The sequence below is a fragment of the Ovis aries genome, chromosome 23 (assembly GCF_016772045.2).
Source record: "Ovis aries strain OAR_USU_Benz2616 breed Rambouillet chromosome 23, ARS-UI_Ramb_v3.0, whole genome shotgun sequence".
Taxonomy (NCBI): Eukaryota; Metazoa; Chordata; class Mammalia; order Artiodactyla; family Bovidae; genus Ovis; species Ovis aries.
In genome coordinates, this window is record NC_056076.1 from 58439985 (window position 1) to 58454373 (window position 14389).

At 51.1% G+C, this 14389-nt stretch overlaps 1 protein-coding gene across 1 annotated transcript in view; it reads left to right on the forward strand.

The window, feature by feature from the left end:
- The window catches only part of LOC101116529 (O-acyltransferase like protein-like), a 65202-nt gene extending 53340 nt beyond the window's left edge, over positions 1–11862 (forward strand). The window contains exons 12-15 of the mRNA XM_042239132.2: positions 1530–1662; positions 5053–5239; positions 10897–11039; positions 11346–11862. Coding sequence (XP_042095066.1) covers positions 1530–1662; positions 5053–5239; positions 10897–11039; positions 11346–11501 — 619 coding nt within the window. The 3' untranslated portion in view covers positions 11502–11862. The remainder of the gene's footprint in view (positions 1–1529; positions 1663–5052; positions 5240–10896; positions 11040–11345) is intronic.
- Positions 11863–14389: the final 2527 nt, after the last annotated feature.

A 14389-nucleotide genomic window follows, 5' to 3' on the forward strand; every position in this document is an offset into this window, starting at 1 on the left:
GGATGGGAAAGTTCGTTGTGTGTTTGTTTCCAAACCTCTGACTCTTTTCAGCTGGCGCTGGGGATCTGCTCTGAACACAGGGAGCTCACTCTTGCCCACTGAAACGCTTCTGGGAGGAAAGGGGTGCCCCCACGTGGCTGTATGGCGTTTCTCCTCCAGTGGCGAACTGCAGCTTGGAAGCTCTATTGAGGGATGGAGAAACAGAAATTTAACGAAGTTGGGGTTGCCCCTTCAAGGTCACATGCCTAGTGAGTGGCACAGGTGTGAGCTGAACCTAGGACCTTACCACTGCGCTAGTTTGCCTTTCCAACAGGGTATGTGTAGCAGTTCTTTCTCAGTACCACCTGAGTCTTCTGCAGGAAAAACCGGTGAGATTTCCCGCTCATCTGTTCTCCGTGCAGCAGTCAGGCTGATGCAGGTGGAAACCGGATGCTGTCAGTCATCTGCTCAATCCTCCCATTGTTCTCAGGGCAGAATCCCTGTCTGGCCTCGTCTGTCTCTCCCCCACCCGCTGACTCTGGACCAGTCTCAGCAGCCTCCTTCCCTCCACACAACCAACAGGCTCCCTCCTCAGGGCCCTCGAACTTGCTGCTCCCTCACACGAGAACGCTGTTCCTCTGGAATCCAGATCTGGGCTAGGCGAGCTCCTCCACTCCCTACAGGCGTCTGTACATGTCTCAGAGCAGCCTTCACGGACCTCCCAGGGTGAACTAGCCCAGAGCCATGCGAGGCGCAGAAGTGCTCAAGGGACTGACTTCCCTGGCAGTCCAGTGGGTGGGACTCCATGCTTCCACTGCAGGGGGCAAGGGTTTGATCCCTGGTCGGGGAACTCAGATCCCACATACCGCACAGGATGGCCAAAAAGAAAAGAAAAAGTGCCCAGAATGCACTGTGAGTGGAACAGATGAGTGGCTGAGTGAGCACACCCCAGGCTTTTAGACCGGAGAGGTGCCATGCCCTTCCCATCACGTCATCAGCTTCTGTGCGCACAGCCGGGTGGCCGAGAAGGAGGCTGGCTCCTGCTTTGCCTGTGGTTCTCAACCCCAGACGCAAATGAGAGTCACCTGTGGGTTGGGGGCGGTGGGATGGGGGTGGGGATTGACATCTCACCGATGCTTCCAGCAAGCACCACCCTGGGCCAACTGAATGTGAGTCTCCAGGGCTGGGGCCCAAGCCACCCAATTTTGTGAGAGCTTCCACGAAGAGGTTCACGTCTTTAAGAAGGGGTCTACTTCTGGGAACCATGTTTTTAGAGCTATCCTGACATGCCAGCCACTGGAAACAGCTATTTTAAAAGAAGGCAGTCATCACATTTCCTTGGGTCCCAGGTTGGAGGGCCCCAAGGGAGTTTGGAATTTGAGAAACCAGCGTGGCCCAAGGCAGGATCGTGAGGGTGCTGTCTGCAGACCATCACCGAAGACGTGAACTCCTGTACTCCCAGCGTCTGGCTTTGCTGATTGCCCCAGTGTACGTCTGAGAGATGTCCAGATGAGATGCAGCCTTTGGCCTCACGTCCTCGTGTTTTTCAGGGAAGAGGCAGCCAGACGGTACTTCCTGGAGTACTACACGAAGCCCTACTGTCGGTACGGGCCGTTCCTCGTGGGCCTCTTACTGAGCGTTTTCATGCACCCAGACCACCAGGCAAACGTCCTCAGAACCAAGGTACGTGGCTTCCCCATGCCGCGCTGTAGGAACCAGGTTCACCTGGGGTCAGACTGCCCTTGGCCAGGCTCTTCCAAAGCCCTGGGCAGGAGGCAGACTTTCGGGTACTTGACTGTGCTGTGGTGTGTCAGCAACGGCTCTTGATGCCAGAGAATAAGAGGAACTTTGTCTTCTTCCCTGATTCTCTGCTTTCTTCACTGAGCTCCCCTTAGAAAGCCCCAGATCCAGCACCCAGCCGGGTCCCACCCATTGGAGCCTTGGTACAGACCCAGAGAAACTTCTGATGTGGGAAAACATACCCGGTGAGATGGCAAGGGCAAGCCACTCTTCTGGAAGGTCATGGTGATGTAGGCTGGATTTTCTTTAACAGCAAAAGCTCTTTGGCTTCTACAAATAAGATTCTTGGTCAGATTTGATGGTTCCATCTGGGAATCAGGTTGTGCGGTATTTAGAAAGCTGTCACTTTACCTTCCAGATGGGGTTACTTCCCTGTGGGTAATCAGTCTAGTTCACCATCCAAGGTCATAGGTCAAGCCAGAAACCTGGGTTCATCTTGGATGCCTCCTGCCTGTCGCCCTCCCTCCCCGTCCGGTCACCCACCCCCGGGGCTGTTTTTCCTACTGTCCTCTCGTGGCCTTTGCCCCTCACCTTGTTCAAGCCCGTCTCATCTCTTAGCTGGACTTCTTCACTAGTTTTCTTGCCTCTAGTCTGATCTCAAATCCACCCTCAGGGCAGTCTATCTAAAGCACTACCTTAGCCTCAGTTCAGTTCAGCCGCTCAGTCGTGTCTGACTCTGCGACTCCATGGACCCCAACACGCCAGGCCTCCCTGTCCATCACCAACTCCCAGAGTTCACCCAAACTCCTGTTCATCGAGTCAGTGATGCCATCCAACCGTCTCATCCTCTGTCGTCCCCTTCTCCTCCTGCCTTCAGCCTTTCCCGGCATCAGGGTCTTTTCACATGAGTCAGTTCTTCGCATCAAGTGGCCAAAGTATTGGAGTTTCAGCTTCAACATCAGTCCTTCTAATGAATATTTAGGACTGATTTCCTTTAGGATGAACTGGCTGGATCTCCTTACAGTCCAAGGGACTCTCAAGAGTCTTCTCGAATACCACAGTTCAAAAGCATCAATTCTTCGGCATTCAGCTTTCTTTATAATCCAACTCTCACATCCATACATGACTACTGGAAAAACCATAGCTCTGACTAGATGGACATTTGTTGGCAAAGTAATGTCTCTGCTTTTTAATATGCTGTCTAGGTTGGGCATGACTTTTCTTCCAAGGAGTAAATAAGTAATTTCATGGCTGCAGTCACCATCTGCAGTGATTTTGGAGCCCCCAAAAATAAAGTCTGACACTGTTTCCACTGTTTCCCCATCTATTTGCCATGAAGTGATGGGACCAGATGCCATTATCTTAGTTTTCTGAATGTTGAGCTTTAAGCCAAATTTTTCGCTCTCCCCTCACTTTCATCAAGAGGCTCTTTAGTTCTTCTTCACTTTCTTCATAAGGGTGGTGTCATCTGCATATCTGAGGTTATTGATATTTCTCCCAGCAATCTTGATTCCAGCTTGTGGAATCAAGATTCCAGCCCAGCGTTTCTCATGATGGACTCTGCATAGAAGTTAAATAAGCAGGGTGACAATATACAGCCTTGACGTACTCCTTTTCCTATTTGGAACCAGTCTGTTGTTCCATGTCCAGTTCTAACTGTTGCTTGCTGACCTGCATACAGATTTCTCAAGAGGTAGGTCAGGTGGTCTGGTATTCTCATCTCTTTCAGAATTTTCCACAGTTTATGGTGATCCACATAGTCAAAGGCTTTGGCATAGTCAATAAAGCAGAAGTAGATGTTTTTCTGGAACTCTCTTGCTTTTTCCATGATCCAGCGGATGTTCGCAATTTGATCTCTGGTTCCTCTGCCTTTTCTAAAACCAGCTTGAACATCTGGAAGTTCACAGTTCATGTATTGCTTAAGCCTGGCTTGGAGAATTTTGAGCATTACTTTACTAGCGTGTGAGATGAGTGCAATTGTGCGGTAGTTTGAGCATTCTTTGGCATTGCCTCGTGCAAAACCTATTCTTATGACTTTTGTTGATCCACAAGACCTTGAGGGCAGAACATATTCCTACGCACCTCTGAATTTCTAGCATCTGGTTCTGCAATCACTCATTAAATGAATGGAGGATAATTTGCTTTTCAGTGAAAGAAGGGTCAAGAATTCCCTTGCACTATTAGGGGGCCGTGCTGACCCCAGATCCCCTCTGCTAGGTCCTCCTTTGGTTTGTCGAAGTCTTGTGGATGCCTCATCTAAATGTTCTAGAGATGAGGCCCTGGGCCTTGGAAAGCCATGTGTTTCTCATAGCAGGAACAGGAGCTAGGGCGTGACGGGAAGCAATGGACTCACAGGGGCCACGTGACTTTTCCTATAGGCTGGAGTTGTACATTCTAACAGAAGGCCATTCAGAGGTGCTTTGGGACTTCTCTGTGGTCCAGTGGTTAAGAATCCACCTTGCAATGCAGGGGACATGGGTTCGATCCCTGGTGCGGGAAGATTCCACATGTCTCAGAGCAGCTAAGCCCGGGCACCAGGACGCCCGAAGCCGGTGTGCCTTGAGCATGGGCTCCACAGGAGAAGTCCCCGCAAGGAGAGGCCCCCACACAGGAGCAGCTCCTGCTCCACGCAACCAGGGAAAGCCCCCGTGCTTCCTCCGAATGCACGTCTCCATCCTCCCATTCCTCCCGCCCTGCTGTGTCCCCAGGGATGGGCGCGGCCCAGGTGTGGGCTGTGTGAGGGGGGCTCTCACATTTATGGGGGCAGAACCAATCCAGGAGCCCTATTTGGTTGAGGCACAGAGTGGGAGGTTCGGAGTGGTGGGGGGCGCGACTAGAGCATTACCTTTTCTTTCTTCTTTTAACTGTAAAAATGATTCAAAATTCACTATAAGTTGCAACAGTAGTAGCGACCTTGTGAATCTTGACCCTCGTTTCTCTGCTAGGACGATCCCAGCCGAGACACTGGCGCTGGCGCAATCCATCGGCCGCAGGCCCACCCGTTTCACGCGCATGCGCCTGTGTGCTTTTGTACAGTTTTATCAAGTCTGTAGGTTTGTGTAACCACCACCACCATCAAGGTGCACAGCTCCCCCGACACCACAAAGGTCACCCTTGTGTACAGGGCCACACACCCCACTGGCCCCGCCCTGCCCCCACCCTCACCCTCCATAGCCACTAAGCTGAACTTTCGCTCCAGTCCAGTCTGGGCCCTGATCAAGGTTCACCAGTAGAGCCTGAAAGTGACTGATGACACATAGGATGTTAGGGTAACGGGGGTGACACGCAGCGTGGCCAGGGTGGGCTGTGAGCCTGGCCTCTCCTCTCCCCCAGGGGCAGGCTCTGCTGGGCTGGGGGTGCGCCCTGTCGACCCTCCTGCTAGTGGTCGCCCTGGCCTACACGGTGGATGACGTCTCCCCCACCTCGTCCGGCGCTGCTGCCGTCTACCAAGGCCTCCACCGGACCCTGTGGGCGGCGGCCGTGGGCTGGATACTGTTCGCGTGTCAGGAAGGCTACGGAGGTAGGTGTGGCGTGGGGCGCACACGCTGGTCTGTTAAGGGCGACGACGTGAGAACATGTACACGGACGAGTGCTGACCGATGAGAGACTGACAGGGACTCAAAAACACCGTTTGTCTACATATTTGGGGAGACCCACCCGTATATTCTGGAGAGGGAGGTGGCAACCCATTCCAGTGTCCTTGCCTGGAAAATCCCATGGACGATTTTCCACCCCTCAAATCCCAGGAGGAGCCTGGTGGGCTGTAGTCCAGGGGGTTGCAAAGAGTCAGAGATGACTAAGCAACTAACACTTACTTACCCATCTATTCTGTTTTAGATGTTTATACTGGTTTATATATTCCATGCAGGTTCTAAAAGAAAAATCAGCAGCCTCTCCAATGAAGCTAGTTTAGAAATTAAAATAGGGACTTCCTGGTGGTCCTGTGGCTAAGACTCCACGCTCCTAGTGTGCGGAGCCTGGGTTCCCCCTGGTTGGGGAACTAGATCCCACGTGCTGAAACTGTGAGCTCATATGCCATAACCAAGAGATCCTGAGTGCTGCAAGTAGGACTTAGTCCAGAAAATCAAATAAATAAGTTGGTGTTTTTTTTTAAAAAAAAAGAAAATGCTTTGTTTAAAGAAAAAAGAAGAACGAACTTGGAAGTGAGCAGATAAGGTAATGTCATGAGGAAGAAAATCCCAGTGCTGGGACGAGAGTACCGGCCACCCCCACCCTCATCTCCCCCTCTGATCATGTGAACTAAAGAGTTACCAGCACCCCCTCAGCTCTTTGATAACAGGGACGCTCTTTCTGTTGAGCCAGCCTTTCAGAGTGGAACAGAAAAAGAGCTCAAATGGAAAGAAAGGATCTTCTCTAGATTAGAAATGTCTGTTCAAATCACCTGACTTTTTCCTCCTTTCCTCTCTGTTGGGCACAAGGTACTTGCTAGTGCGCTACTGTCAGTCACTCAGTCGTGTCTGACTCTGCGACCCCATGGACTGCAGCCCGCCAGGCTCCTCTGTCCATGGAATTCTCCAGGCCAGAAGACTGGAGTGGGTTGCTGTTCCTTTCTCCAGGGGATCTTCCCGACCCTGGGATCAAACCTGGGTCAAACCTGGGTCTCTGGTATTGCAGGCAGATTCTTTACTGTCTGAGCGACCAGAGAAGCCCACGAGGCTTGAGGCATCAGCAGATGACCAAGAAAGGCTGGCAGGGATCTCCCAGCCGAGGTTCTGAGCTCCCCAGCTGCCTGGAAACCCTGAGATGATGGAATTAGAGCCACATGGAGATAGCGCACATTCGGGCCCCCTGGGAAATAATCAGGATGCGTTTAAAATTCGGCCTGTGAACCCAAACCTATTAGCCTCAGCAAAGGTGCTTGGTGCAACCTGATGAAGTGGACATGAGTCCTGCTTACTGAATGCAGGCTCGTGTCAGGCACCCGTGGCCCCGGGCGGCACTGGCCACACGGCTACAGGTAGGGCTATAATCAGCCCTGTTTCTCGGCGCGGAAAGTGGAGCCTGGAGATGAAGCCGGCTGGGAAGGCCACACAGCTGGAAAGCGAGTCTGGGCCCCAGGACGCAGCCTGAAGCCCCCTCTTCATTTCTGCGTGCCAGGCCCTCTCCCCACTCAAGGTGTTTGATTGTTCAGATTTGTTCCTGCACTTTCATGCATGCAGAATGCTGAGAGATCTGTCCTGTAATATTTCAGTGTTAAAAGCTTTCCCTTCTGTGGAGAACGATGTTACAGGGGAATCAGGCTGTGTTCCGACTGATGTATTTGCACTTACGGGTTTGGATCGCGTGACCTCCATTGATGACAATGAACTGCTGACAGAGTCTCAGAACATAAACAGCTACTCCCCCTGGCCTGGCCCAAGCCAGGTCTGATGTGCTGGAAACATCCCAGGATTCCTGTCTAGTGTGACAGCCCTGTGGGTCAAGAATAATTGGCTAGATCTCCCAGGTGGCTTGCTGGTAAAGAAGGATCCACCTGCCGACACAGAGGACGTAAGAGACGCAGGTTCAGTCCCTGGGTCAGGAAAGTCCCTGGGAGAAGGAAATTCACTCCAGTGCTCTTGCCTGGGCAATCCCATGGACGGAGGAGCCTGGCGGGGTACAGTGCAAGGGGCTGCTAAGAGTTGGGAACGACTTATCGACTAAATAACAAATGTTTTGTTGTGTATGTGTGTGTATATATATATATATATATAAACTACATCTTCTTATCGATTCATCTATTTTTGTTTGTTTGCTTGTGAGATCTTAGTTCCCTGCCCAGGGATCAAACCTACACCTTCGGCACAGAGTCCTAACCACTGGGACCGCCAGGGAATTCCCTCCATTTATCTGTTGATAGGCACTGACGTTACTTTCATATCTTGGCATGAATTTTTTTTTTAACTGACTTAATTCTACAACTATTTTGTTTGTTTCGCAGGAATAACTTGGTTCATCATTTGGGATTCCCATGGGGGCAAATGTACCTTTTGACTATGATTTCTATTTATTCACTTGATTGCATAAAATACTTAACTGAAAGCTTGCTCTATGCCAAGCACTGCTCTAGATACTGAGGATATCACAATAAATAAGAAAAATCCCTCTCTGGAGGCGATTGCTATGGGATAGGGACAGCGAGAGACCAGGAGACTCTAGCAGCCTGAATAACGGTCTCCATCATTAAGTCCAAATTCCTTGGCAACTTGCAGCTGTGGTCAAGGATCTTGAGAAGGGGAGATTATTTAGGATTATTTGGGTGGGTCCTGAAAGCAATCACACGATTCCCTATAGAAGGAGCAGAGGGAGGTTTCACACACACACAGAGGAGCTGGTGACATGAAGCTTTGGTAGAGAGAGAGTTGAGAACGCTGGTGTTGATTGGAGTGCCGTGACCGGAAGCCACGGAATGTCCAGGCACCAGGGCTGGAAGAGACGAGGCATGGATTCTCCCACAGAGCCTCCGAGGGAATGTGAGCCTATCAACACCCTGATCTTGGCCCCTGATGTTGATTTTGGGCCTCTGGTCCCCAGAAGGATGGGAGAACAAATTTCTGTTGTTTTAAGCCACCGTGTTTATGTAGGTTGTTGCAGCAGCCATAGGAAATGAACCCAGAGCCACACGAAGTGAATATGTTTGTAATTTATTTCAGATGCAGATAAATATGGTGAGTAAACACAAGCCCGGGGAATTCCCTGGCCACCCAGTGGTTAGGACTCCATGCTTTCATTGCCAAGGATACGGGTTTAATCGCTGGTCAGGTAACTAAGATCCTGCAAGCCTTGCATCAAGACCAAAAATTAAAAAAACAAAAAAAAAAAAAATCAGGGGTGGGAGGGTAACTGGATTAGGGGTGTGTTTGCAAATACGTGGCACCAAAGCACTCCAGGCAGATGGAATACTAAGGCAGAATTTTCCAGTCTGGAACATGCTGAGTGGGTGAGGAGAACAGCAAGAAAACCAGTGAGTCAGGGGTCAAGGGTCCAGGCAGGAGAGAGACAGGAGTGAGGACAGAGAAGCAGGCAGGGCTCAGGTCATGCTGGACCATCAAGGCCTCGGGAAGAACTTGGGTTTTATTCTAAATGCCACGTGACATGATCTGGTTTGTGATTTTAACAGATTAGTCTAGATGTTTTCTGGTGTGTGTGTGTGTGTGTGTGTGTGTGTGTGTGTGTGTGTGTGTGTGTGTGTGTGTGTGTGTGTGTGTGTGTGTGTGTGTGTGTGTGTGTGTGTGTGTGTGTGTGTGTGTGTGTGTGTGTGTGTGTGTGTGTGTGTGTGTGTGTGTGTGTGTGTGTGTGTGTGGCTTGAAACAATAGAAACTGATTTTCTGGTTTTGGAGATGGCTCTGCAGGTTAAAACGGAGAAGGCGATGGCACCCCACTCCAGTACTCTTGCCTGGGAAATCCCAAGGATGGAGGAGCCTGGTGGGCTGCAGTCCATGCTGAGGGTCGGACACAACCGAGCGACGTCCCTTTCCCTTTTCACTTTCATGCATTGGAGAAGGAAATGGCAACCCACTCCAGTGTTCTTGCCTGGAGAATCCCAGGGACGGGGGAGCCTGGTGGGCTGCCGTCTATGGGGTCGCACAGAGTTGGACACGACTGAAGTGACTTAGCAGCAGCAGCAGCAGCAACAGGTAAAAAATCTGCCTGTGATGCATGAGATGCAGGAGACTCGGGTTCTACCCTGGGTCAGGAAGACCCCTTGGAGGAGGGCATGGCAGCCCGCTCCAGTGTTCTTGTCTGGAGAATCCCATGGACAGAGGAGCCCGGCGGGCTACAGTCCATAGGGTCACAAAGTCGGACACAACTGAGCGACTGAGCTTGAGCACTCAGTTCTGGAGGCTGGAAATTCAAGAGCCAGGCGTGGGCAAGGTCCTTCTGGGAGCTCTGAGGGGAACCCGTTCCACCCTCTCCTGGCTCCTCGACAGCCGTGGCGCATCACTGTCCCCATCCTCACATGGTCGTCTCCCCGCATCTCTCCTCTGTGTCTCCTCCTTTTCTGTCTGTTTCAAGGACATTTTGGATTCAGGGCCCACCCTGATCTAAGATGACCTCACCTCTCATCCCTTACCTTAATTACATCATTTCTTTCTCCAGGGCATCTTCCCAACCCAGGGATCAAACCCAGGTCTCCTGCATTGCAGGCAGATTCTTTACCGTCTGAGCCACCAAGGAAGCCCAATGACATCTGCAAAGACCCTTATTCCCAATTCTGAGGTTCCAGGTGGACACAGCTTTGGGGGGAGGCATCACCATTTACCCCACTGCAGAGAGCCATTGGTCTTATTCAATGAGGGAATTTCTCATTGTTTTTCTTTTAATTCCTTTACATTCAATAGCCACAAGGGGCTCATAGCTATCATATGGGACAGTCCAGTTGTAGAAGATACACCAGGTTGCAGAAGGTGAAGGCTCTGGGCCCACACGGTGTTACCGCCCTTGTCCTAAGGTCCAGCAGCCTGTGTGTGTGCCTTGAATCAGAACCCAGGCCAGCCAAGGGCCTTTGCACCTTGTTCTATACGTGGAATGTTTCGTGCTCAGAGGTTGAAACCACACTAAGGAAATAAACTGGCTGTAAACTCAATATTGAGCAGCTCTTATTATTATTATATGTCTACAATGGGGAGTTAAAGTTTGCTCTGTTTTTGGCTTTGGCTTACCTGTTTTAGTACATTCTCCAGGTGGCGATAGTGGTAAAGAAACTCCCTCCCCATGCAGGAGATGCAAGAGTTCAATTCCTGGGTCGGGAAGATCCCCTGGAGAAGGAAATGGCAACCCCCCCCACCCCGCAGGGTTCTTGCCTGGAGAATTCCATGGACAGAGGAGCCTTGTGGGCTACAGTCCATGGGGTCGCAAAAGTCAAACACAACTGAAGCAACTTAGCACACACTTAAAAAGAACATGGACTTCCTTGGTGGTCTGGGGGTTAAGACTCAGCCCTTCCAATGCAGGCGGTGAGAGTTTGATACCTCGTCAAGGAACTAAGATCCCATAGGCCGCATGGCACAGCCAAAAAAAAAAAAAAAACAAACCAGAAAATATATAATGAATAAAGACCTTCTTAGAAGAAGGTTCGCAGACTCAGGGGCAGGACCCAAAGGGAGTTGCAGTGACCCCCCGCATCCCCAGGCACAGGAGGGGCTCACCGCTCCGGGATCGGTGCCTGTCCCGCAGGTCTGGTGAACCGGCTGCTCTCCTGCGGTGTCTGGACGTGCCTGGCCAGCATCAGCTACGCTTGCTACCTGGTACACCCCACCCTCATCATCCTCTACAACGGGCTTCAGGAGACGCTGATTCACTACACAGACCTCAACATGGTGAGGCTGCCCCGCCCCCAGCTGAACGTGGCACGCCCTTTGTTCTCTCCTGGAACAGTGCAGACTGCTGGCTTCACTAGAAGCTTATGCTCTGTTTATTTCTCAAAAGCCTATTGTCCTTTGTTTTATTGGAGGGGGGGCTTCAGTACAGGGTAGTATTGTTCTTTCCTTCTCTTCATTTTTAACGTTTGCGGCTGTTTGTCTTAGAGATCTGTTTCATACAGCCAGGATGGGGCCCTTTAGGGTCCAAACACAACTGGAATCTCATAGTAAGACCGTGTCCACTCCATCCCTCTCTCTCTCTAGTTCTATCTCTTCTTGGGACACTGCTTGCTGACCTTCATCGCTGGGCTGGTCCTGACGCTGTGCATTGAGAAGCCATGTGAGGATCTGAAGTGGTGCCTGCTGAAAGCAGTGCCCGCAGGGCCAAGAGCTTCCAGAGCAACCCTGGAGAGTGGATGACCCTTTGTGGGAGGCGACTGAGCAAAGCCAAGGGTGGCTTCGTTTACATCACAAACGCTTGTGTTTCTTAAACAGGGTGTGAATCAGATTTTGTGAATATCTAAGGTAGACAAGTTCTCTGTGTTTATCATATAAAAGTGTTCTGTGATCATCTGTTTAGTATTTATAGCATGATAACTGGCCCCAGTGCAACTTTTTAGCAAAAAAAAAAAAAAAAAATCTAGATTTTTTTGGGGTCTTTTGGGTCTACATGTATTTTCTTTATCACAGATCATTAAAAAGCATCAAATGTAGTGAATTTAATATACCCTTAGGTTAAAATGCTCGCTTTTCTTGGTAAAATCACAGTACATCCTCTGCACATCGTATTTGTTTTTGCATTACTATGACGCCTTCATAGACTCGTAAGTTTATTCTGGATGGTATGATCCACTGTGTACACAATTCATGGGTTTGTCATTATAGGCATTTCAAGCATGATCATTTTATAAGAGGGCATATGCTATGAGTTGAATTGTGGCCCCTGGAAAAGATAAAAGAAGTCCCAATTCCCCGGTGCCTTAGCAAGTGACCTTATTTGCAGATCCGGTAATCAAGTTAAAGTGAGATCATGAGAGGGACTTCCCCGGTGGGCCAGTGGGTAAGACTCCACCTTCCAGTGTAGAGGGTGTGGGTTCCAGCCCTGGTTGGGAACAACGGTCCCACATGCTGCAGGGTATGGCCAGAAATTTTAAAATAATAATAAAAAAATAAAATTAACTATCTTAAGTATGAGGCTTCCCAGGTGGCACTTCCCAGGTGGCTCCAGTGTTAAAGAACCCACCTGCCAGTGCAGGAGACACGGGTTCGATCCCTGGGTCGGGAAGATCCCCTGGAGGAGGGCATGGCAACCCACTCCAGTATTCATGCCTGGAGAATCCCCTTTACAGTGGAGCTTGGTGGGCCACAGTCCATAGGTTTGCAAAGGACTGGACACGACTGAAGCGACTTAGCAGGCACGCATGCAGCTTAAAGACATCATTTTAAAAAGTGAGATCACGGGGGTCGGGGTGTGGCTGGCCCTCATGTGTGACTGGAGTCCTTATGCAAAGGGGCGGTCGGCACAGAGACGGACGATGTGGAGACACAAGGGGACGATGGCCGTTCCAAGCCCAGGAATACCAGGGGCTGCCGGCAACGCAGAGACTGGGCCAGGCGGGAAGGCCTCTCCCTGGCGCCTCAGAGGAGCTGGGCCCTGCCCACACCTTGATTCCGACGTCCGCCTCCAGGACAGTGGGATGATGCCTGTCTGTTGTTCTGAACGGAGCGGGTGGGGATAGAAGCCACATACGGGTCTCCGCCTTCTCTGTTAGAGGCTGTGTTGGGGGTCGGTGTCCATCGGCTAGGGCTCCTGTAACTGAGAGCCACGAGCTGCCACAAAGCCCACGGACAGAGGAGCCTGGCGGGCTGCGTCCACGGGGCAGCAAAGAGTCAGACAGACCGAGGGACTGACGCTTTTTTCACTTTCATCCGTACTTGCTGCTACTGCTACTGCTAAGTCGCTTTAGTCATGTCCAACTCTGTGCAACCCCAGAGACGGCAGCCCACCGGGCTCCCCCATCCCTGGGATTCTCCAGGCAAGAATACTGGAGTGGGTTGCCATTTCCTTCTCCAATGCATGAAAGTGAAAAGTGAAAGTGAAGTCGCTCAGTCGTGTCCGACTCTTAGCGACCCCATGGACTGTAGCCCACCAGGCTCCTCCATCCATGGGATATTCCAGGCAAGAGTACTAGAGTGGGGTGCCACTGCCTTCTCCATCATCCCTACTTACATGTGTCTAACTTTACTCGTAACAGCACCTTCTGTGTACTTAACAGTCGAAGGAGTCATTAACACTCACGGGGTGAGCAGGAGCTTCTTGGCACGGCATGCCCTTATCTGTCCTTCAGGGGGGTCTGCAAGGAAGAGCACCGCGGCGTGGGGCGGGCTGCAAACCCGGTGTCCTGTGACAGCTGACGGCTGGCCTTGTCGGTCGCCAGGAGGCCCTCCCAGCCCCGGCTCCGAGGTCTGCTCCGCTGGCAGGATCTGACCCGAGTGAGGAGCATGACCCGCTCGGGTCTGTTCGGTCCGGCCTGAAAACGGCCCCCAGGTGGCTTCCCGGGTGTCTGCGAAGTTCATCGGGTTCCTCAGGTGCCCCCTGGTGGCCGGCTCGGCACCTGCGCCCTGACTTAATTGGGCCTCGGGGGAGATCCTGCGGGGGGCGGCTGTAAAGACGGAAGGAACAGGGCAGTCCTCCCGCGGACCCCAGTGGGGACGACTCGCCTGCCAACACTGCTTGGCAGTCCGATCGCCAAAAGCATCTTTGAAGTGAAGTCGCTCAGTCGTGTCCGACTCTTTGCGACCCCATGGACTGTAGCCTTCCAGGCTCCTCTGTCCGTGGGATTTTCCAGGCAATATAATCGCCACTTCCTTCTCCAGGGGATCTTCCCAACCCAGGGATTGAACCTGGGTCTCTCGCATTGTAGATAGACGCTTTACCATCTGAGCCACCAGGGAAGTCCAATGCATCTTTATGAGGCCAAAAACCTGGGGCCCTTGGAAACAGCTTTCCAATTACCAACAGAGACTTCGAATTTAAAAAATAATAATAATAAAAAATACTCCCCCTACAATTGTAATTTCACGCAGCATAAAGTAGGGATAAAGAAGTCCAGTTCTGTTCTGGCTATTGTTCCAACCCACAATTCCATAGAATTTTACGATTTATGGAATGTGTGGACATTATTCGGATTCTGTCCTTGGGAGGGCTACTGAACAACAACAACAAAATAAATTGTAGAAAAGCACATAACGTTTACGAGACCATTGGAAACTTGAGCCCTGTCTGGGTGTTTGATGATAACAAGGAC